General features: G+C 37.0%; 1 protein-coding gene across 2 annotated transcripts; it reads right to left on the bottom strand.

Moving 5' to 3' along the window:
• Nucleotides 1-4,141: 4,141 nt before the first annotated feature.
• LOC100012425 (neutrophil collagenase) lies at nt 4,142-22,244 on the bottom strand. Of its 2 annotated transcripts, XM_056794454.1 has the most exons (12): nt 21,999-22,244; nt 20,497-20,544; nt 18,436-18,677; nt 17,150-17,394; nt 16,053-16,204; nt 15,838-15,963; nt 12,205-12,366; nt 11,491-11,608; nt 10,739-10,872; nt 7,657-7,816; nt 6,175-6,278; nt 4,142-5,746 (listed from the first exon to the last, which is right to left on the bottom strand). In XM_056794454.1, exons 3-12 carry the CDS (start codon nt 18,547-18,549, stop codon nt 5,643-5,645), a joined length of 1,419 nt encoding a protein of 472 aa, XP_056650432.1. In that variant the 5' UTR covers nt 18,550-18,677; nt 20,497-20,544; nt 21,999-22,244; the 3' UTR covers nt 4,142-5,642. The 2 variants fall into 2 exon arrangements, with proteins under 2 accessions (XP_056650432.1, XP_001366724.2); XM_001366687.4 differs by lacking the exon at nt 20,497-20,544 and having other exon boundaries at nt 4,143-5,746.
• Between the last annotated feature and the right edge of the window lie 1,324 nt (nt 22,245-23,568).

The following is a 23,568-nucleotide window of genomic DNA, read 5'->3' as shown; positions in this document are numbered from 1 at the left end:
TATACTTCTTGATGCAGTATGAAATGCAACTGATTTGGTTATTCATGGTCTAACCAACAGGGAATTCAAGTCAATCATCTTACTGGGCCAGCAAATTGTTAGGTTAGTTGGATCAGTCCAGCAAAACTTTTACTCTGGGTTTGGGGCTTCAACCAAGGAAGATATACACCCTCAACATAGATTGATTTTCAAGGATACTGAACTAAAAAACATTAATTTCATCCACAGTCACCTATAACTCCTAGATTTCTGAAATAGATCAGTATTAGCTTCATTTGAAAGTCCCAGCTCAGTCTTGTAACCAAGGAATTCTTAATAGCTCCAGGCACTATTTTAGCTATCAGAGGGTTCTAGCCCAAGAAATGGCATAGCTCAAAGATGTCATAGTTTTGTGTTATAGCTCTCTCTGGAAGCCTTTGAGGATTTTCCTTTGACCTTTATTGAAATGGGGGATCCCTGAGAAGATAAAATGGCGGACTACTTAGAAGTGCTAATTTTAATACAATTTCAAAGCTCCTGTCCTGAACCAATCAGCTTTTCCCAATAGTCTTATTCCTAAGTCAAACATCATAGATGCTGCTGCTTTCTCAGTTCTTTACCAGTGAGAATGTAGATGTAGATCAACACAGGCATCATCAACCTAGGAATTTCAGTTTTGTCTTTCATAAAACATATATCATCAGAAAGCATATACACTATTGTTATTCCATGTTCCCCCTTTTTGGTCCCTCTTCCTTCACTTCCAAAAGTGTCAATGCTAGCTAAATTCCTGGTCACTTCCTTTATTGGATGACTATTCAACTCCTTTTGTAGCCTCCTTTGGCATCTGGTGCTTCACAACTCACATTTGGAAGTTTTGAGGAGTGGGACCTTGAGACATCAGGTCCATGGTTCATTCCATCCTTTTCTCATTACCCGATTGAACAAAGTGGTCACTTAATGATTTATTCTAGACCAACAAAAATAATTTGGGGGCTTGAAACCCAATATCCTGACTCCTTGTACACAATGATGGATCCATGTGTCTCTAGATACATAGATCCTTTTCCTATTTTATTCCTAAATGGAAGTAACTGCTAACACTCTAGTATGACTTAAAAAAGGGCCAAACCTGTTCCTTGTCCCAACATATTCCTGTTCACAGACAAGATCTAAAGAGTTAAATTTTATTTTATTTCCCCCAATTACATGTAAAAACAATTTCCAATATTTTTCAAAGAATATTGAGTCTTAAATTTTCCCCTCTCTCCTTCTACCCTGAACTCCTTGAGATAGTTAGCAATCTCATATAGATTTAAATGTGCAATCATGTAAAACATTTTTCCAGATTAATTCTTTAGTGGAAGGAAACTCAAGTAGGAAAAAAAAATTAAAAAGTGAAAAAAGTTTGCTTTGGTCTAGATTTAGACAGTTCTTTTTCTCTATTAGAAAAAGATGAAAAAATTTAGTCATTAGCCCTCTAGGATAGTTTTAGATCATTGTATTGCTGAGAATAGCTGTTACTTACAGTTGTTCATTGTCAAGTATTCCTCAGCACTGTGTATAATGTTATCCTGGTTCTGCTTATTTCACTCTGCTTCAGCTCATGAGTCTTTCCAGGTTTTTCTGAGTTTCTCTTGCTTATCATTTTTTTTTACAGTATAATAGTATTCCATTATAATCATATACTATAACTTACTCAACCATTCTTCAATTGATGTGTATCCCTTCACTTTCCAAACATTTGTCCTCCTAAAAAGAGCTGATTTAAATATATTTGTATATATTAGTCCTCCTCCCACCCCCTTTTAAAAAATCTCTTTAGGATATAACCTATTAATGGTACTGCTAGGTCAAAAGCTATATACTGTTTTATAGCCCTTTGTGCATAGGTCCAAATTATGTCCTAAATTATTGAATCAATTCACAACTCCTCCAACAGTGTATTTATGTCCTAGTTTTCCCATATGCCCTTCAAGTTTGGTCATTTTCCTTTTCTTCATAATAACTAATATGTTAGCTGTGAGGTAGTACCTCAGAGTTGTTTAATTTGCATTTGTCTAAATAATAGTAATTAAGAGCATTTTTGCATGATTATAGAAATCTTTAATTATTTTATCTAAGAACTGTCTTCTCAAATCCTTTGACCATTTACTGATTGAGGAATGACTTATATTCTCATATATTAAACTCATTTTCTATGTATTTAAGAAATGAGGCCTTTATTAGACTTGTAAAAAAAAAAAAGACGTAACATTAATGATTATTGTGTATTACTTTCAGTCCTTTCCTTTGTTTTATTTCCAACCTCTACCTCCCCCAATTTGTCTTCTTTTCTTTCAGTCCCTTGTCTCTTCTCTAATCCTTTTTGCCTTCAGCTTTCCCATAGGGTAAGATAGCTTTCTATATCAAATTGATTGTGTATGTTCTTCCCTCATTGAACCAATTCTGTTGAGAGTAAGGTTCACATGCTCTCCTCCCTACATTCCCCCATCTTCCTTTCCACTGTGAATGATAATTCATGACTCTTTTAAGTACAATAATTTACCCCATTCTTTTCTCCTTCCCTTCTCCCAATGCATTACTCTTTGTAATGCCTTAATTTTATTTTTTTATATCATCCCATCATATTCAATTCATATCCCTGTCCTCTGTTTATGTATACTCCTTCTAACTGCTCTAAAAATGACAGATATGTTTGGCATTACAAGAATCATCTCCTATATCAGAATATGTGTAGTTTGACCTTATTGAATGTCTTTTGATTTCTATTTCTTGTTTACTTTTTTATAATTCTTTTGAGTCTTGTATTTGAGAGTCAAATTTTCCATTCAATTCTGGTCTTTTCATCAGGAATGTTTGAAAGTCCTTTATTTCATTGAATACCCCCCCCTTTTTTTTCGTCTGAAGGATGATACTCAGTTTGGCTGTGTAAGTGATTCTTGGTTGAAGTCCTAGCTGCATTGCTCTCTGGAATATCATATTCCAGTCCCTCTGATCCTTTAATGTGGAAGCTGCTCAGTCTTGTGGTAGCCCGACTATAGCTCTATGATATTTGAATTTTTTTTTTTTGCTGCTTGCAATATTTTCTCCTTGACCTGGAAGTTCTGAAATTTGACTATAGTATTCCTGAAAGTTAGTCCTTTGGGATTTCTTTCAGTAAGTGATTAGTGGAGTCTTTCGATTTCTATTTTGTCAACCTATGTCATAACAATATCTTTTAGGAAACATGGCAGTGTGATTGAAGAAGCATATTCCTTTTATTAGCAGGGTTGAACCTAATTGGCTCAAAATTGACCTGAATCCCCATTGCCCTCAAATCTGTAATATTTGAAATGCAAGCATGTGATTTTTGACCCCTCCTCCTATTCCACTCTCCAGACACATATGTCAAGGAGAGCTTTGGAATAGACTTAAGAGATTCTAGCAATAGGCAAAATGATTACACATGATTTTTAATTATTATTTCTCTGGCTAACTATCCATTATGCCATATTGATTTTCATGTCCTTTCAAGTCTTCCTTAGCATGCTCTTCCACTAAAAAGATTGTTGAAACATAACAGTAAGTTCATTCAGTTTGTTGTATTTAGTCTATCTTATGGAGGGAAAGATAGCTAGTCTATCTCACCTTTGGTAACTTATTTAAAAGACCTAACAGTTGCCTCCAGGGAAGAAGAATCTTTGAGTTCTGAAATCCCTTTCTGGAGTAGTATTCATATTGACAATAATCCAATAATGAGCTCACAGAGCCTTACTCTTCACATTTCCTTTTTCTAGAGACCAGAGAAGGAAACCAGACACCCTATTATTCTCATTAACCCAACAAGACCTCTTAAATATGATGGTAGTAGAAGAAAGAAAATAATATAGATGACATAAATTTATGGGACAACTGGGTAGCTCAGTAGATTGAGAGCCAGGCCTAGAGATGGGAGGTCCTAGGTTCAAATCAGGCCTCAGACACTTTCTAGCTGTGTGACAAATCACTTAACCTCCATTGCCTAGCCCTTACCACTCTTCTGCCATGGAACCAATACACAGTATTGATTCCAAGAAGGAAGGTAAGGGTTTTAAAAAAAAAGAAGACAAATTTATAGTGATTTCAAGCAACCTTTGATTTTGAAAACAATGTTGAATATTACTTGAAGAGAAATAAAGGGGGAGAATTCTGAATCAATGTTTAACTCATAAAAACTTAGAAACAAGGAAAAAAGACTTATGATCAGAGATATTTAAAGTTCTACTCAATCATCAATGTAAAACAATAGGTTGATTCATTATTATATTCCAATAGTTGAAAATTAGGAGTTGTGAGACATTTGATGTATAAATGTTATTTCTAAATCTTAGATACTCTAGATAATGTTTTCAAAGAAGAGTCAATAACAAATTCATGAATTAAAGAGTAGTTTAATGAATTCAACAAACTTTCATTCATCAGCACTATGTGCCTCAAAGCCATTCTGTTTCTGTAATAAATCACTTTTATTCATCATGGGTGATTTCTTGAGAATTAGGACAAACAACAAAAAGCAGCAACAATGAATTCAATTAACAGATCAAAAAAAAAAATCCTTACCTTCTGTCTTAGAATCAATACTGTGTATTGCTTTCAAGGCAGAAGAGTAGAAAGAGATAGCATAGGGGGTTAAGTGTCTTGTTCAGGGTCACACTAGGTAGTGTCTGAAATCAAATTGGAATCCAAGACTTCCCCCCTCTAACATATTGATATGAGAAACAGAGGAAGTTGCAAGTAGAAATATAAAAAGAACAAAAAAAAGTGACAAATTTTCATTATAAGCTTCAGTTTGCCTCACAGACTAGATTTGGTTCCATGTACAAGACTGTATTCTCTCTGCTTTCAGCAATTTTCCTCACTAATTTTAGTCATATATAAGGGAGTCATGAAAATCAATTGCCTTAATTGTGGAGGATCATATTGGAGAAAATGTCACTGAATTGTCTATGAACTCCTGGATCTTTGGCCATAATTCCCACCAACCTTCTGTCCCAACCAACATAGAGCTCCAAGTGTTTGGCCATCAACTTCAGAAAATCAATACACCAAGAACTTCTGATTTCCTTAGTGTGAGAACTCCTTCCTCTGGGGTAGATTTCAGGCAATCTATAATTTACAGTCTCAGAGAGCTGCCGAAAGCTCAGAAAGGATGAATTGTTTGTTAATAATCATATAAACTTATAAATACCAGAGTCAGGACTGGGACTTTCTGAATCGGCTCTTCCATACTCAAATTGTAGCACTATACAGCCTCTCTATCTAACAATTTTGGAAAAGTTAAAGGAATTGTGGGTATCAACCATCTAAAAGATTAGATGATGAATTAGCAAAATGACAAAGAACATGTATAAGATAAGGACTCACTATGAATGTATTCTGAGCAAAGATCATTTTAAAGAGTTTTCACCTTAATTACACCTGAGCCAGGATGAAAAAAATATTAAGCCTCATTCCTTACTCACAATTGAAATTTGAACTTGTTTAACAGGCACAATAACTAAAAAGATGACAGAAGACAATAATTACAGTTGACAAAAGTGTAAAAGAGACTAAATAATGCATCTTCATTGACAGATTTTTAAAAAGCATTTGCTAATATATCTAAAAGGCGCCATCCTTCTAGCTTACATTTCCTTCGTATTCTATCTGCAGTTTAATAAGCGGTTGCTTCTTCCAACAGAAACAATTCTTCTGGCACGCAGATCAAATTTATAGTATGTTGGTCCAGTAAAGAAGTAGAAAAAATCTAAGGGGAAAAAAAAAACATGAAATAGTTACCTTGCAGAGGTATTCAAGCTTTTTAAAGGAAAGAAAATATAATATTTGTTCCCAGAATAATTTTTCTTAATGTTTTATTTTTCCTCTGTACCTATGATTTCACTGATGTAGAGAAGACATTCCTCCATGAGTGTAAACTGGCAACTTATTGGTAAGTCACAACCTTAATGCCTGATGCACTAAGAAGCTAAAGTGACTTGTTCCTGTTCACAGAGCTAGTGTCGAAGGCAAGATTTGAACCTGGGGATTCCAGACTCCCTAGCTGAATATTCACTAGGCTGTCCATGTTTCTTTTGAGTGTTTTTGGATCAGATCTATCTTCATAGGACTTCTTAATGCTATTTCTAAAAAATATAATTTTTTAAATGCTCTTACAGAACAGGTATTACTACTTACTATCTCTATGGAAAACAGCATCCACAGTGTTTGTCATTCCTTGGAAAACATCTGCTATATTTTTAGGATAACCAGGATCCATGGCACGTCTTTGATTATCATATCTGATTTAAAAAAAAAACAAACAACTATAGATTTAGAATAGTAATAATAAATAGCTCACATTTGAAGTATGTTTTATGGTTTTCTAAGCACATTTTAAAATTTGATCCTTATAAGTATCCTGGAAGTGAAGTGAGGCAAGGTATTTTACTCATTTGATAGGTGAGAAAATTGATCTACATAGTGGTTAAGTGACTCATCCAGGTGACAAGTGGAAGAATCATCCCTAGTATCCAAGCATCCTAACATCAGCACTTCTTCTAAAGTAGGAGATCTTATGGTTTGCAAGATCATTAGTATACTTGCACAAAACATTACACGAGCACATTCATGTTTGTATTTAATAAAATATCAATTTTGATAGTCACAGTCACCAAATTCTGTGGGCCATCTGCAAAATATTTGCTTCAGAAAGCAAGAATTAAATCTCTGGAAAAAGAGCACTCATGTTGCATTATTCTTCCTTTCTATTGTACCTCAGTGTTTCAGCCTGGCCCAATTTGTTCCCTTCTTGCCTAGAAGCTACGATCCCATTAATTGAATGAGGAAGGTATTTTAATTTTGTAAAAGGAGTTTTCATAGACCCTAACTATACATGTACAAATATAAATTGTGGAAAGAGTATTGACACAAGAGACTCATAAGAGAACTAAATGATATGATACTTTATTATTTGATAGAGTTATTAATTAATAGATGTGGTTGGTCATTTCTTCCATGAGTACATATAATTTCATGTCACCAATAGTATGTTTCGCACCATTTTTTGCCCGCAAGTCATCATTGTTAACATACTCTTATAGTCTACTTAGAACTATAGAGTTAAGAGGCAGAAAAAGCCTTAGAGATAATTTAGTCAAATCCCTGAATTTTATGATATGAATATAAAGAAAATGAAGTCCATTGAGCTAAACGGAGCCCAAAGTTACACAGATAACAAATAATAAATCTAGGATTTGAATTCAAATCCATTTACTCCACAATCAGTTCTTTTTTAACTACATCAAACTTTCTTATTATCTTTCCCCTTTGTGTTATTTTCCATTTTGAATCTTCTGGTGTATATATATTCCATGATTTCCAACTATATATTAGAGCACCAGGAGAATATTAGCATTAAAGAGATGATCTTTTGTCCAAAATGATCCCCAAAAGGCTATGGAAACCCTGAACAAACATCTCACACTCTTTTAGAAAATTAGACTTTTTGTAAAAAATCTGAGTGCTTTGTGACCACAAATGTTTCGCTTTTTGGAAATCTCTGGAAAATTGAAATGACTCATTTTCCTCTGGATATTTTCATGTTATCAGAAGAGAAGGATTATGTCTTCTCATTTCGAAAACTGATTTCAACTTTGATATGGAAATATGTACCCTTACCTCCAGAACTGGTTCTTTACAAAGAAGTATGCTTTTCCAGATTGTCTGATTGATACAGCTGCATCCACTGCTTGAACGGATCTTGGGAAACCGAAGTTGGAGATATCTCTGGGGAAGCCAGGCCTGATTTCATAGCCATTTAGAGCCCAATACTGGTTGCCTATCAATAATGATAGGGAGTTCTTATGGAAAACTCTTCCATTTCTCCAAACATTTCTATCACAATTTGTCTCACAAATTCATTATAGAAATAAAATTAGAGTAAATTGTTTTTAATCATTAACAGTATGTATACCCATAATACTAAGTCACAGTTAATTGTTCTTCCTATCACTTGCACAATAAAAGCCAAAATTCCTGAGTCCTTGGCCTCAATGATTTGGCCCCTACTAACTTTCTTTCTTTAAACAACAAAAAGCAACCTTTACTAGAATCAATATTAAGTATCAATTCCAAGGGAGAAGAGTGGTAAGGGCCAGACAATTGGGGTTAAGAGGCTTTTCCAGGGTTATATAACTAGGAAGTATCTGAGGCCAGATTTGAAGTCAAGACCTCTTTTCTCCAGGTTTGGCTCTCTAGCCATGGAGCTACCTAGCTGCCCCCCACTCCCACTTACTTTTCCAAAATAATTTCCCAAGAATTCTCTCTGCTCCAACCAAACTGACCTACTGAGCAATAATTCTTGTCACATGCAAAAACTATTCCCATAACATAATGCTCATTCTGTTTTTTTAGGGTTGTTAGAGATGCGTTCCCCCCTACTTTTTGTATTTCCAAGTCATAGCCTTCGTTCCAGCCCTGGCAAAGGAGCTGGCTCCCTCACTTAAATTCTTAGAGATTTTTATTGCTTTCACTATTTATTGGGCACTGGATCCACACTTATTTGCTAAATGACTACTTAGTTTTTGTGATTCCTAGTTTATCTAGCAAGAAGTAAGGTCTTACCCGTACCTCAATACATACATACACACACAGGCTTCCTTACAAATAATAGAAATGCAATGAATACTTCTGGAGGATGAAGGCATTAATTCCATGTATTGCTAATGCCCATAAGAGAACTTTTGCTTTTGTGGGGAACTTCACAAGGAACTTCAGCAAGACGTAATTAAAATTTCCTTTCTAGAACGCTCAGCATTATATTCGGTCAGCCAGACTGGGCTTGGATATGTGGAAATATTATAAAACTGAGGGTCACTTTCAAAAACTGGCGTCTCCTTTGTAGGTTCTCAAATGATCTCCTATTGACCTTAGAAAAAACCCTAAGTAAAATTTTATAGTCAAATGTAAAGAATTTTTTAGTCAAAATCTTGAAACAGCATAGCAGAGTGGATAAAGGGGCTCTCCTTGGAATCAGGAAAACTTGGCTTCAAGTTTTCTCTCTGACATATGCTATTTGCATGACCAAAGACAAGTCCCTTAACCTCTTAGGACCCTATTTAACTCTCTATAATTCTAAACTTGAGATAAACTGCCAATCTACATCAGTGTAGGGATTTTGCACAGTAGATATTCTCCATACTCATGGAAATCACAGAGCTGAATCCCAAACTATAGGAATTGAATATATACAGTGAAACACTGGTTTACTTTGACAATTAAATTAATGTTAGGATAATAATTAGATAATTAATGAGAGGAAATGTCCCATGCTTCAATTATGGGACCATTTCAGGGAAATCATTCAGAATCACATTCTCCATTTGAGTTGATATAGCTTCCTTCTAACTAGATTTTTTTAAAAGAATATTCAAAACCCCTCTCTGAACCGATAAAACTTTTCTCATCACTTTCATGTTTGATGAATGAAAATGATGAAAAACAGAAAAAAAGGATCAAAGGAAAAGGTCTTTATTAAGAAAAAAAAAGAAAGGTCTCTTCTCTGGCAAGCTCTCCCCTCCACTCTGCTCTGCTGCTCCCTGGCTCCAAGTCCTTTTCAAAGGTCCCTACCCTGGCATGGGATTGGTCCATTTATCGATCAATCCCATGCCAGGAAGTAGGGGGGAAGGGTCCCTCCCTAAAGTGGGATCAGTCCATTTGTAAACCAATCCCACTCCAGGAAGTAGTGGGGAGGGACCCTAGGAGGCGCAAGGCATGGGGAAGGGTGGTTGTAGTTCCAGCATACATTCTTTTTCTCAAAACCTACACATGTAAATGGTATGCCTAGTCCAGGCAAAAGTTGGGGCAGCTATAGAGAGCAAAGGAGAGAGGACCAAGCCTAGAGTCAGGAAAATTCATCCTCCTGCATTAAATCTGACTGCAGATACTTACTAGCTATGAGACCCTGGGCTAGTCTCTTAAAGCTGTTTACCTCAGTTTTTTTCATCTGTGAAATGAGAGAGAGAAGGAAATGGTAGACCACTCTAGTATCTTTGTAAAGAATACTTCCAAAAGAAGTCATGGAGTGTCAGACACAATGAAAAACTCTGAACCACAACAAGATTTATCTTCCAATCAATTAAACATCTCCCTTCTCTAACTATGCTTATTCTACTCAGGCATCCTGTGTGCTCATCATAATCATACTGCCTTAGCTGATAAGACCTTCCTACTATGACACCCATAGGAGCAAGAGAGTACACCATGCTTCCTGTTGGACACCAAACATAGTTGATAATAGCTCACTGGATCAGTCTGTTAATAAGCATTTATTAAGTGCTTACTATGTGCCACATACCCTGTTCAACACTAGGAATACATAAACAAGAAAGGAAGGAAGTTTTTGCCTTCAAGGAGCTTAAATTCTAATGGAAATGGACAAGGTTTGGGATTTCATTGATAAAGAGAATTCCTGGAAAAAATATCCTGTACCATTGCAGATTGGCAACTGTTCTGTAACTTATGGTCTTAGAAAAATGCCCAGGGTATTGATAGACTAAGTGATATGTCCAGGTTCATATGACCAGTATGTCATAAGTGGACTATTAAAATGAAATAAACTTCTTAATTCCTTATTCCAAGGTCTAATGTATTTATAAATAAAATTATAGATTTTTGACATAGAAACATGGAACAAAATGGTGACTGAGACCAACTTATGCCTCTCTCTGGGTAGTACTAGGAGAAATGCAGATACAGTTACCTTTAAATAGAAAAACTAAATCTTTTTCAACATCTTCATAAGCAGCTTGTATCCCAGATGGTAATGATGGCCAGAATAAGGAAATCATATAGAATTCAGGCCTTAGTTGTTGTCGGTACTTCCGCCAAAAGTACCTGATCAGAATTTTTGAAAAAAAGAAAAAAATATTAAAGTTGAAAGAAACAATGTCTTTTTTCAATAAGTGAACAAGATGGATGTCATGAAGTGTACTTTGTGTCTTATAAAGTAAAGGACTAATTTACCAAAATCATAGAGTGAAAATTATTTAGGAAATCACCCAGTCCCAAATCTTCTTGCATTTGAAGCTACTCCACAGAAATGTCTGTAATCATTCTTTTTCCCTCTAGAACAAAGGTTGACAAGCTGGCTCATAGTCCAAAAATGGACCTTTGCCTGTTTTTATATACCCTATAAACTGAGAATAGTTTTTACATTTTAAAGTTTATTATAATTTGTAGTTTGAGGGTCATACAAAAAGAATTAGTGAATTCCATTTAGTCCATGGACCAAAGTTTGCCAACTCTTGTCAGAGAGGTTTAAAACAGTTTAGATACAACCATTATTTCAATAAGAACCAAAATCAACCAATCAAAAAAAAAAGAACAAAATAGAAAGGAAAAGTAGGACAGTTTAGATTAGATTTAGATTAAAGTCAATTACTTATTTAAAAAGTGTCTTGGGATACAAATATAAAAGCAAAAGTTAAAGAAGGAATTGAATCAGCTTTATACTTGTCTTTGAAAACTATGACTTCATTTCGGAGAGTGGTGATTGCATCAAATGTCAATTGTGGGTCACAGGTTCTAGGTGTGGTGGGTCCAGTAGGCTTGATAGGGTTATTTGATTGACCTTAAAGACAATATTTAAAAAGGCAAGAATTTGAAAAGTGCATGAACACAAGACTATTGTAATGCTTCTGGAGATGAACTAAGAAGGAAGGTGGTAGAAACAGAGGAGGTGCTAGGCATCTGGGAGATAGGATTTGCCCATTCCTAGGTGAAGGAATGCCTTCTTTACCTAAATATAATTGAACCCATCATATAGTTATTGAAGGCTGTTGATGTCCAGGCACTAGTCCATCATACAGGTCCTATACACTATATCCTTTTGGGAATGGGAGAAGGAGATTATAGCTGACACTGGTGGTCTTGCCAAAGCATAAATTCTCCTCCAGTCTATATAGCAGCTCTTATAGTAAGTGCTAGAAGAGTATTGGTTGAGCTATTTAAAAATCAAAACAAACAAGCTCCTTGATATAGGCAACTCACAAATACTAAAGGAAGCTGACTTATGGAGAGAATCTTTAAAGGATAAAAGTAAGTTCTTTGGAGCTTATATAGACCCATTCTTAGGATCCTCTAGACATAAAAATGAGAACTGAGCTCAGCTTCTGAGTCTATGAGCCAGTTCCCAAGGAGTTGTTCACAGAAAAGAATTCTGCTTACCATAGAGAAACTGAATGCCATTAATGTCATCTTGAGATAGGACATAGGTGCTGGGTTCAGAGAAGGAATAGGTGGGGAACATCAAGGCACCAGGATCAGAGGAATGAGCAAGGCCCAGTGAATGGCCAAATTCATGAGCAGCCACAAGAAATAAGTTGGTACCTGAAACAAGTGTGGTCATAACTTTTCTATATATCCAAGATCGCAAGATTCATAATAATAATCCTAAGTGTGGACAAGTTCATACCAGAAATACCTGAAGAACACCCTCCACTCTATATTTAAGACTTAAAGAAGAAAGAAATAGATGCATCCAGGAACTTTTATGTTGAGAGTAATCTACAGAATTTTTGTCATGGAATGTTTTGAGAATGAACCCCCTCATTTAACATGAGAAAAATGAAGCAGTAGAAACATGACATGATTTTCCCAGGGTGCATAGAGTAGTTAGTAGCAGATCCAGGACTTGAAATCAAGTCTCTTGACTCCAAGCCCAAAGTTCCTCCCATTATACCTTACTCAGTCTTCTTGTTCCCTCTAGTTCTTTCTCTACTCCTTGGTCATCCACATGCCCAATCCTCATCGGTATAGTCATGGTCAACTTCAGAATATGAATGAGAATGTATCCAAAGAAGAGAGGGTCAAAGGAGATATTCATTTTAACAGTTAGTCTTATAATGCCTTGCATATTCCAGCCTCTTACACAAAGTTCTAAGAAAACCTTAAAATTTTGTTCTACCAACAAGACCCTCCATCTACTAGAGGCATTTTCACTGACCCTCTCCCATGCCTGGAACTATTCCTTCTCATCTCTGCCTCCTGGCTTCCCTGGCCTCCTTTAAATCCCAGTTCAAATCCCAGCTTCTATAGGAAGCCTTTATCCATCCCTCTTAAATTTAGTATCTTCCCACTGTTGGTCATCTCCAATTTATCTCATATATAGCTTTTTTTATACATAGTTATTTGCATGTTATCTTCTCCATTAGGGTGTGAATTCCTTGAGTGTAGAGACTTTTACCTTTCTTTGCATCTCCAGGGTTTAGCATAGCATGGAAGTGTCCAACTGACTATATGTAAGCTCTTCTTATTACACAAACTTTCTACTACAAATAAAATAGTCTACTGATTTTCCTCAGAAAATGCTTTTGTGTTTTCTTATCTACTATCTGTATACACTCTCTGGAATTTCTGTGAAATGTCCAATCCATTTGAGTATGGCATTATAGGCAACTAAGTTGATTCAATACTTACTCTATTTTGTTAAAAATAAAAGTAAATTCATCTGTGTGACTAAAAAAAAATTATTATTAGATCCTTAGCATCTCATTTTCCTTAGGAGCAAATGAGAATTTTGGGTTTAATTCTGAATTTTTAGAATTTAGAATTTGTTATAAAATTTAAAAATTTTATATAAGCTCTCTAAGCATCCAAGTATTACAGATGATTATCTGATATGTGCTTAAACAAGCATTTAATAATAGGCTATTTAGTTAGAATTTTTATTTAGTATTATCTGGTAGAAAATACCAGATTCTGTTTATTTCTTTCCATTAATAGTGCTTTGAGTCATTGCCTTCTTCTAAAGGAAGCCTTTTTCCATCCCTCTTAATTCTATTACCTTCCCTCTGGGGATACATTTCCAGTTTATCCTGTCTATAGTTTTTTTTTTTTATACATAGTTGTTTGCCTGTTGTTTTCTCCATTAGACCATTTATCAAACCTTGATAAACCTGGGTAATGTTTTTAGCTTTTAGAATTTCTTCAGCTTAGTATTTCTCTGTTCTTTAAATGCTGCTTTAACTATGTCACTGTTATAGTGTTGTTAGGCAAACTATATTTTCCTAGCCAGTATGATTTCTCTCTCTCTCTCTCTCTCTCTCTCTCTCTCTCTCTCTCTGTCTCAATCATCTATCATCTATCTACCTGTCTATCTATCTATCCATTTATCCATCTATCTATCTATCTATCTATCTATCTATCTATATATCTATATATCTATCTACTTGCTTTAAGTGGATTTTAATGAAAATATAATTAAGATGCTGTTAAAAAATGGTAAGGGAAGTTATCACTCACTGTTGTTCTAAGTACCAATATCCAATGATTTTAAAAGCCATCAGAACATTTTAATCAGTCCAGTTTACTGCATGCCTATTGTGACTGACAATGAATTAGTCTTATATATGTGCATGAGCAAAGAGTCATTCGTTCCTTTTGAAAATTTGGTTAATGATTCTTCGTTTTTTCTTTTCCACCGAAGAAGCATTTTGAGAACACACTTGTTGCAGAGAATATCTTTCCATAAGGCACAGATCCCTTAAGTCTATCTCAGACAGCTAAGATGTGATGAACTGTGGGAAATGAGGTCCCCTTTCTTTTGTAAGACCTTACCAAGGAGGTGTGCCCTTTCCCAGCTCTTTGCCAATGTGTGCTGCCTTTGTAAGGCTTGCTTGCTGATGGGGAACACCCCCAGAGGCTTTGAACTTGCACCAGCCCATCTCCCTCCCCATTTTGGTGAACAGAGGGCTCTAGGCTCTCCTGGACATTATGCCCTTTGTTCATTGCTTATTCTGAAAACAAACAAACAAACAAACAAACAAACAAACAAACAAACAAACAAACTAGAAGTGAGGCAGCACATTTGACTCTATAATGCCTCCTTATGGTCACTGGTGGAGTTGCTTTGATGATGGGAAATAACATTATCTTCAAGGAATCTCAAGATTGACTCCTTCCCAGACTTTTCCCCAGTGTTCAAGAGCTCCACACGACTGAACTGACTATGAAGCAGTCTTGCTTCAACAATAAAATCTGAAAAACCAGAGATTCACCCCTAGCGCCCGTAGCCGTCTAAATAAAATCAGCACTTTAGTACCTTTGAATCACCCTTGCCTCTGGCTGGTGCTTCTTTTCCAAGCCACCCGGAACTCAATGTAACCCAGCTGTTGCCCTCCCTTCTAAGATCTAGTTAAAGCCCAAAGGAATTACGCGTTGGCTACGGGAAGGCTGTAGAGGGAGGACAGGGAAAGAGCATGAATCTTGTGACCATGGAAAAATATTCTAAATTAATTAATTAATTAAATACAATTTTCCAAAAAAGAAAAAAAAAGATCTAGTTAAAGCATCCCTTTTTCTGTAGTTCAGTAGAAATTCTAGGACTGTAGTTTTGTGTGTCTTCCCAGATTAATGTCTACCTTGATTAACGATCCATTATTAGAACTACTTTGGTAGTTCTGTATTTTTTCAGGTCAGCATTTCAATGTCTTCACACAGTAAAAATCAAATGAGATTCTGGACTATAATTATACAAAAACAAACAAAATTGGATCAGAAAATTGTTGACTGGTTGGAGTTTGAGCGAATTTTGTTGTTAATGGTTTGAGCCATCCAGTCCAACCCTTTCATTTAAAGATGAGGAAACTGAGGCTCAAGGTAAAGGGACTAGTTCAAGGTCACACAGCTAAAGTGTCAAAGGTAGGATTTGAATCTGGGTCTTCTGACCAGAGAACCTCTTTCCACCTTGATTTTCCAGAAGAGATTTCAAAAACTGTGGGAGCTGGGGTGGTAGGCTTTGGGGATGGGGAAGAACACACTCAAAAGTGTCAATTCAGAAACCGTTTTTCTGTAACTTACCCCTGGAACCTTTGGACCAAGTTTCATCTTCATCAAAATGAGCATCTCCTCCAATTCCCCGGCCTGGTTGATATGCATGTGCAAGGATTCCACTCTCACCATCAAAGGGTGAATTGTCACCATGAGCTGTAATGAAAATCAACTAGGTCAGTACTGAACCATCCGTATTCTTAGATTGACCAAAGAGGCTAAAGCTAACACAAGCTTGATGTTACCTCCCCGGGCAAAAGAGATCTGTATGTCAGCTTCATTATTATTGTCACTCCTGGTGAACTTCAGAGGGGTTGGATGACTCCAGAGCTGAAAGGCTTTCTCAATTGCTGAATCCACATCAGCCTTTGGCAAATCTGGTGTGTAGTTTATGAGGCTTTTAAATGAAAGGGATGGGTAAGAGACTTAGCAATTTTAAACTAATCATATTAAGCATTAATCACATTGTCATTCATTTTACTTGTTTTATCCCCTTTCCTAAATAAAAGTTCCTTATTGTTGTGGTCATAGAATCAGAGATCTATAGCTGAAATGGACCTTAGAGATCATCTAGTTGAAACCCTCATTTTGCAGGTGAAAAAACCAGGACCAAGAGAGAGTAAGTGACTTTTTCATGGTCACACAGGGAAATTGAGATTGGAATTCAAGTCTTAAGAATTTAAATTCAGTGTGTAAGGATAAGGGATAAGGGCTATCTCTTATCCCTTATCCTTACAAGTGTCCTTTGTAAGGCACCATACCATAATGCCATGGATCATTTTTTGTTTATTTCTAATCTCTGGGATAGGACATTGTATTTATTAAGTGTTCAATATGTGTTGTAGGTTTCTGTGAAAGTGAAGTCAAATAGTTAATGTCCTACATAATTTCTGCTTCCTGCTTTTGGAACAGTAGTGATATACTATATTTTCCTCCCCTCTTTGGGAGAATGTCAGGCTATGAGATAGTGGGAGAGGAATGTAGAAGAAGGTGTTGGACTAAATGTAAAGGAGGAAGGTGCTATTTAGCTGATGGGATGATAGAGTGGGAAAAAGGAAATGATGATACAACTGGTATCTCCATTCAAGCATCAATTTACCAGATGCAGTGAATGTTTAGTGAATCAGATAACTTTGAACTAGATTTTCCCCAGTAGTGACCAAATCTTTCTTGGGTGCCAAGCAGTTTAGGTGCATGGAGAGACACCTTCATTCTATCAAGGTTCCACTTAGTTCACTCAAGAATTGATTCATTAAGTAGCCAAATGTGGGGGGAAAGGAAACCTATACAATTTATCATTTACTCCTTGTATGCTGTCATCCTTGAAATATGGAAACTTTACCTGTATGTGATATCATTCTTATTCCACTTTGGATTTCCATCAGTCACCTGATATCCCCCTACATCAGGAACCCCACATCTGGGCATCTTCATAACTTCCATAGTTTCCTCGTCTGGTTGTCCAGTCACCTCCAATCCAAAGAATTTCTGCATTTCTTTAATTTTCTCGACTAACTGAGTCCCATTCTTCCACCGTTTTATCTTATTTCCTCTTATTGGCATATCATAAAAGCTTTCCAGATAATTCTGGTGAAAGACAAACATGAGAAATCTGATGTGAATTCTCTTTGTCCAGTTACATTGTTTACTGAATTGTCCTTGTTCCTAACCCAGTGTAGAAAGTCCAGGTTGACCCCCACCTTCATGTCTGCTGTGTCCTCTGGGAATATGAAGAAACCTTTAGTCTGACTGAATGTATCATGAAGAACATAAACCAAATTCTGGAGAGAACAGCCCTATCCCTAACATTTTTATTAGAACATCACAACTGAGAAGGGAAACAATATCCACTGGACTTCCTGAAAACAAAAAAATCCTGAGCCATATGCTCCTTGGAATGCAAATCCATTGAGACCCAAGAAACATGTCCCATGTACAGAGTGTGTCTAGAAAATTGAATAACAAACAGACCCAAGCTTCACACACAAATGAGTGTTATCATTCTCAAAGCAGTTAACCTTGGGAGTCTATATGGGGATTAAAAACATTTCTTAGTGGGATACATTCCTTATAACAACTCTGTAAAGAAGGTAGTACAGATGATCCATTTTAGAGAGGAGAAAGCCAAGACTCACAGCAGTCAAATGACTTTCTCAAGATTATAGAGCTGGTAAATAAGGGAACTACAACTCAAACCCAGGTCTTCTGACTTAGTGTACACCACACTATTTTTCTGTGGTTATAGGAGTGTGAGCTGTGGAAGAAGCCAGGAAACCTGAATTTAAATGAAAGGATTTTCATGTAGTCACTAGTAAAAATAATTCATTCAAAACGTTTCACAATAAGAACTTGAGCAACAGCATTTTTATAAACACTGAGACCATGACTAATTTTCATTTTCTGTTCTGTGGAGGTGGAGGGGAAGGAAGGGACAGTGCTTATCATCTTTAAGACTCAATTAATCTAATATCAAGATGAACTTTAACCACATTGTAGAGAGAACAATCCTATCCCTTACATTCTTACTAGGACACTGCAACTGAGAAAGGAAAAAATATCCACTTAACTTCCTGAAAACAAACAAAAAAAATCAGCAGTGAGAGTAAGTCATCCACAATGGCTATTTACCTGAACAAAGGCCATTTTTTTCTCCTCGAGGCTTTCAAGAAATATAGGAAAAGGGCTTGAAAGCTGGGTGAAAAGTAACAAAAGAAACAGAAGGGCCTTCTTCATCTTTGGCATGCCTTCCTTTCCTTAATCCCAGCTGCTCTCCTTTTCCCACTGGAGAAATCAGTCTGGCTGAGTGAGGATCTTCTTTTCTTGTTCCCTTGTACCCTCCTTTGCTGCTCCTTAAAGTTCTTTTTATAGACCTGATAAAGCAATGTCCAAGATGATGGTTTCTTCAGAATTAGTGAAGCAACCCCAACTGGTTACACTATCAATTTTGTAATTTTATTCTGTGATTTATTACAAGAAAAGAAAAAAAAAAGAGAGACTTTCAACAGAGAAGAGATTGGTCTGCACTTTGCTTCCTGGATTTTTTAAATAGGCTTTTTTGTTCAGCAAAATTACACATGCAAAAGAAATCTTCATAGGAGCAAGAAAGAATTCTGACAGTGTCTAGACAAAAAGTAGAAATTTCCTCCTGCTGTGTTTTCTGCATATACAAAATGCCGGGATAGTCTGTGATGGTGTACAACCGACCTGTAATGTGGACTCTGCTCACCATATTACATATGAAAGGATTTTGTGATGCCATTGTGATAAGATTTGTGCATTGGGGGAAGTGAAAAGAGAATGTTTTTCAATGATGGAATAAATAATGGATAATGATTTGGGAAAGGATTAGAAGAGCCCCAAAGAATTAATCTTTAAAGATACAATTCCAAGTCCTGGAATGGTAAGAAGAGTCTTAAAATCATAGATAGGGGCCCAACAACTAAACAACATGTACTCATGTTTAAATTAATTAATCTAGTGTGTGCTGGGGTCTCTCATAAACAATGGAAGTCAACTTGTGATATATATAGATATATGTGCATATATCTATATATATATAATTCTGTAGCAACAAACAAAGTTCAGGATAAGTAGGAAATAATTAACAGAGAGAAGGCACTAGAGTTAAGAGGGATTGACAAAAGATTCGGTAAAAGATGGGATTTTTCCTGAGTTGAAGGAAGTCAGAAGATAGAGCTCAAGAGCAAGAGCATTCTAGGTATGAGGGACAGTCAGTGAAAATGTCTGGAGTCTGGAGTTGGATTGTTTTGTTCAAGGTAGTTGATATTATTATCCTCATTTTACAGTCGAGAAAATAGAAGCAAACAGAAGTAACAAGTTGCTCAAGGTCACATAGCTTGTGTCTGAGGAAGGATTTGAACTCAGATCTTCTTGACTCCAGATCCACTGATAAGAGGGACAGTTTTTGCCTTTTTTTTTCTTTATTGGGCATAGGGTTAAAACATCTACTTTGGAAAGAGAGAGGTATCTAATGCCCATCTTGAGACATAATTGTACTGGTGAACTTGCTTGTATAGCCCAGCTTGACTTTTCTCTAAGCAGCCTTGGAAATAAATCATCCAGGAAGCCAATGCTTTCAGGTTGATTCTTGGGGATTGTTTAAATGTTCTAAGTAGTTGCACATTTGCTATATCCTGTTTCCTGATAGCAGGGCCAACATTTTGCAAAATGGGGAAGGAGGCAAAGTTTACCTTTGGAACTCCTGCTTCCTCCTTTCTTTGCCTTGACCATTCCTCTGTGGTATCTGCTACACCTTCTTGCTTTTGGGGACCAGTGTCCTTGTGCTACCTTAGGCTCATTTATCAAAATTGTTTTCTTGGGGCAGCCAAGTGGTACAGTGGATAGAGAACCAGGCCTAGAGTCCAAATCTGACCTCAGACACTTCCTAGCTGTGCAAGTCATAACTCCATTTACTTAGCCCTTGCCTTTCTCTCTTAAGAGTTGTTACTAGGACATAAAGTATGGATTAAAAAAAAAACAACAACACTATTCTGATAGGAGCCAATTATGCCTTAAGATAACTTTAATTTGGTGCACTCCCTTTCCCAAAGGCTTTTGTAATTTAAGCCTAGAATGAAAGGATTTCTCTATTGTAAATGGAATTTGGGGCATCATGGAAAATCAAACCATGCCAGAGAGCAGTCTACTTGACTTAACTTGCTCACTTACAATTACTCGGGACTAGAGTTCTTTCCTGTACACACAGCTCCACCAGACCTGAAATTGGAGCACACACGCATATATCACAAAGGAGACCAAGCAACTGGCCTTTGTTGAACTTGATTACTCACTTTCTCAAAGAAATGGGACCAAATTCATAGATTATGCCAATGCAACACAGTGAAAGTGGGAGAAGGAATAGAACTGTAATTTTACTGATATAAGAGAAGTACTGGAAAAGGGAGCCTTTTATTCCAATGCAAATCAAGTCTTTGGCAACTTAGAGACTTAGAGAGTTGCCTGGAGTACAGAGGATTTGAGTGACTTAGTTAAATCAGGTATGCTTGACTTGAACCCAGGTCTTCCTGGCTTTGATGCCATTTCTTTATTCACCACTCCACATTGCCTCATAGTGGAGAGTTGTCTTTTCTTTCTCACGTAGGTCTAGCCTAAGAAATAACCACTTTTTGCATTATACTTATCTCTGTGCTTATATAATTTTGTCACTGGCAGTAATCTCTACGAAGGCAGCCAGGTAGTCTCTCTGGGCCTCAGATTTTTCATATATAAAATGAAGGACTAAATTAGACTTGCTTTTGGTGCCCTAGAATTAGCTCAAAGGTGTCAAAGTTAAGTAGAAATGGGGACCACTGATTTGTACAAGAGCATCCCTGTGGGCTACCCGTTAACATAGTTTTAAAATGTCATGTCACCAGTGTTTTATTGTATTTTTATTATTTTGGCAAGTATTTCTTATTTACATTTTAATAGGGAGTGATTGGGCCAGCTGCTGCCTGTTTGACATTCCCCCCCTTCCCCAAGCTAGTTAATTTCTAAGGTTCTGCTAATTTAACTATGTGCTGAATTGAATCTACTAAATGACCTCCTTGGAGTCAGGTCAGAATAGAAGGAAGATGGATTTTGAATAGGCACAACTAGATTCGAATCTAACTCCTCTACTTACTGACTGTGTGAGCTCAGGCAAGTATCTTGTCCTTCTGGCCTTTAATGACTTATTATTAACAGAAAAGGGTTGGACCAGATGGCCTCTTCCAGCTATAACATGCTATGATCTATAGGTGGGAAGGAAGTGGATCCCTGACCCCAGACTAGGCTAATTCTCCTTGCTTTTAGGTTATGTTGGGCTGAGGTAGAGAGTTACTGCCACCATGTGGCAAATAGTGCTCTACACTTTGCAGAGCCTATTGTCTTGGCTTCCTCCAGGTCTGCAACAGAACTGATCCTGGGCTAACCCAGACTGTTCCCAAATGTAACCCAAATGGCCCTGGTGAAGGCAACTAGGATCTCAAGCCATGTGTTTTGGTGCTGCTCTTGTTTTATCTAAGCATTGCAAAGAAGCTTCTATTTCCACTGAGGAAGGCAGCTGAGCCAAGCAAAGCCAGGAATCAACCCCAGATCTTGTTACCCCAAAGCCGAGGAATTTTTGCATTATTTCAAAGTTTTGAAGAACAGATTAAATTGCAAGCCAGTCAAAATATCAAAATTGGTACCTTGGATGGATCTGCCCTGGATCTGAGAACTCAGAGAAGCAGAGGGACCGGAAGAGTTCCAGCCTCTCCAAAATTCCTGCGAGGATTCTTTCACCTGGGAGGGGAGTTAAAGGCTGAGGAACAGTGGGTGAGGGGTTCAAGGACAGGGAAGCAGAGACAAGAGACACAGAGAGATATCTGTCACCGAGAGACTACCACTACTACTGGGGTAGGCAAGGCAGCTCACACACACACACACACACACACAAGAGAGTCCACACCCACTGCACCCTTTATTATACCTTTTTGGCCATGGGATTTTCAGGGTGTCAATCAAATGAAGGAAACAGTCAGGATTTTAACATCATATTAGCGTCCAATTACAAAGATAAAGAAACAAAGAGTAGCACAATTGTGCAGCCAGGTGTTCAGGAAGAGTATTTTGCAAGTCTATCCAGTCTTCTGTCTTCCTGGAACCCTTTTTCCTTCTGACCACTTTTTCAGATGTTAAGTGTAAGTCTTTGACATTTCAAAAGACCTTTACAACTTGTCTGGCAGCTTTCAGATTTCAGAGTAAAAGAGAGGCTTAATTTTTAAGTTCAACAAAATTTTAACTTGATCCAACTTAAGGATTCAGAAATCAATCATGTGAAATCTTAGAAATATATCCATATAAGTGATAACTGGAAAAACCACAGAACTATTAAATAGTCAAAATAATTCTTTAATCAAGGACAAAATGGGGTTCAGCGCTAGTAGGCCTGGACAACAGAGCTGCTACCCAAACGCACAGAGTTCAATCTGAGGACTGAACTCTGGCCACTCTAGTCACTGACCCCTGGGGAAATGCCAAATGTAGGAGAATGACAGTTCCAGGAAGTGCCATCAAAGTTGGGGAGCTTAAATACCCTCTTAGATGACCTGGGGGCTTAGGGTGAGAGGCATAGTTGATTGATTTTACAATGGCAAGAAAGGAAAAGGAGGAGTTCCAGACAGGAATGACAGTGAGGGGCTGATGCTTTATAATGGACACAAAAGGGAAAGACCCAGCCCAGGGTTGGGCCACCTTGGTAAAGGACTTTAGCTTAGGGGGAGAAACCATTGAGACAAAAGAGATACTTAACACATGATGGGATTAGCTATGCCCACCCAAATTACCAGGATGTTTATTGTCTGGTGAAGTGGGACCTTCCCTCAGGGGGAAACCTCTCCTGTGACAAGGTCAAAGCCTGGGGTTTCTACTTCCTTACTAAATAAACTGGGGATTTCATTTTCTCATTAGAGTTAGCTTTTGAATTCACAATTCATTATTTACTGTAACCCTTCTGGACTCAAAGTGGGAAGAAGCAATTCCCAGATAATTCCTCCAAGTGAAATAGAGTTAAACAAAGTACCTGCTCAATTGGTAACGGTAGTAATCAATAAAGTATATTTTCCCTTATAGAAAGCAGGCTTAATTTAAGGAATGTGCTTTCTCAGGCTGTAACAACAGATGGTCAGGAGATGGTTCCTCAAGGACAAGATAAATCAGGTATAGAAGAAGATATAATAGAATGTCCATCCTCTCCAGTAGATGCTTTGTATGAGCTCA

The sequence above is a fragment of the Monodelphis domestica genome, chromosome 4 (assembly GCF_027887165.1).
Source record: "Monodelphis domestica isolate mMonDom1 chromosome 4, mMonDom1.pri, whole genome shotgun sequence".
NCBI lineage: Eukaryota > Metazoa > Chordata > Mammalia > Didelphimorphia > Didelphidae > Monodelphis > Monodelphis domestica.
Note: the sequence above shows the minus strand (reverse complement) of the source record. Positions and strands in the feature narration are given on the sequence as shown.

Coding starts and splice junctions, on each gene's coding strand:
- LOC100012425 (XM_056794454.1), bottom strand. CDS start 18,549: ATGCCAAAGATGAAGAAGGCCCTTCTGTTTCTTTTGTTACTTTTCACC. Junction 11,609..12,204: donor TGGCATTCAGTTTCTCTATG/GTAAGCAGAATT, acceptor ATTGTCTTTAAG/GTCAATCAAATAACCCTATC. Junction 7,817..10,738: donor TTTAGTTTTTCTATTTAAAG/GTAACTGTATCT, acceptor CATTATTGATAG/GCAACCAGTATTGGGCTCTA.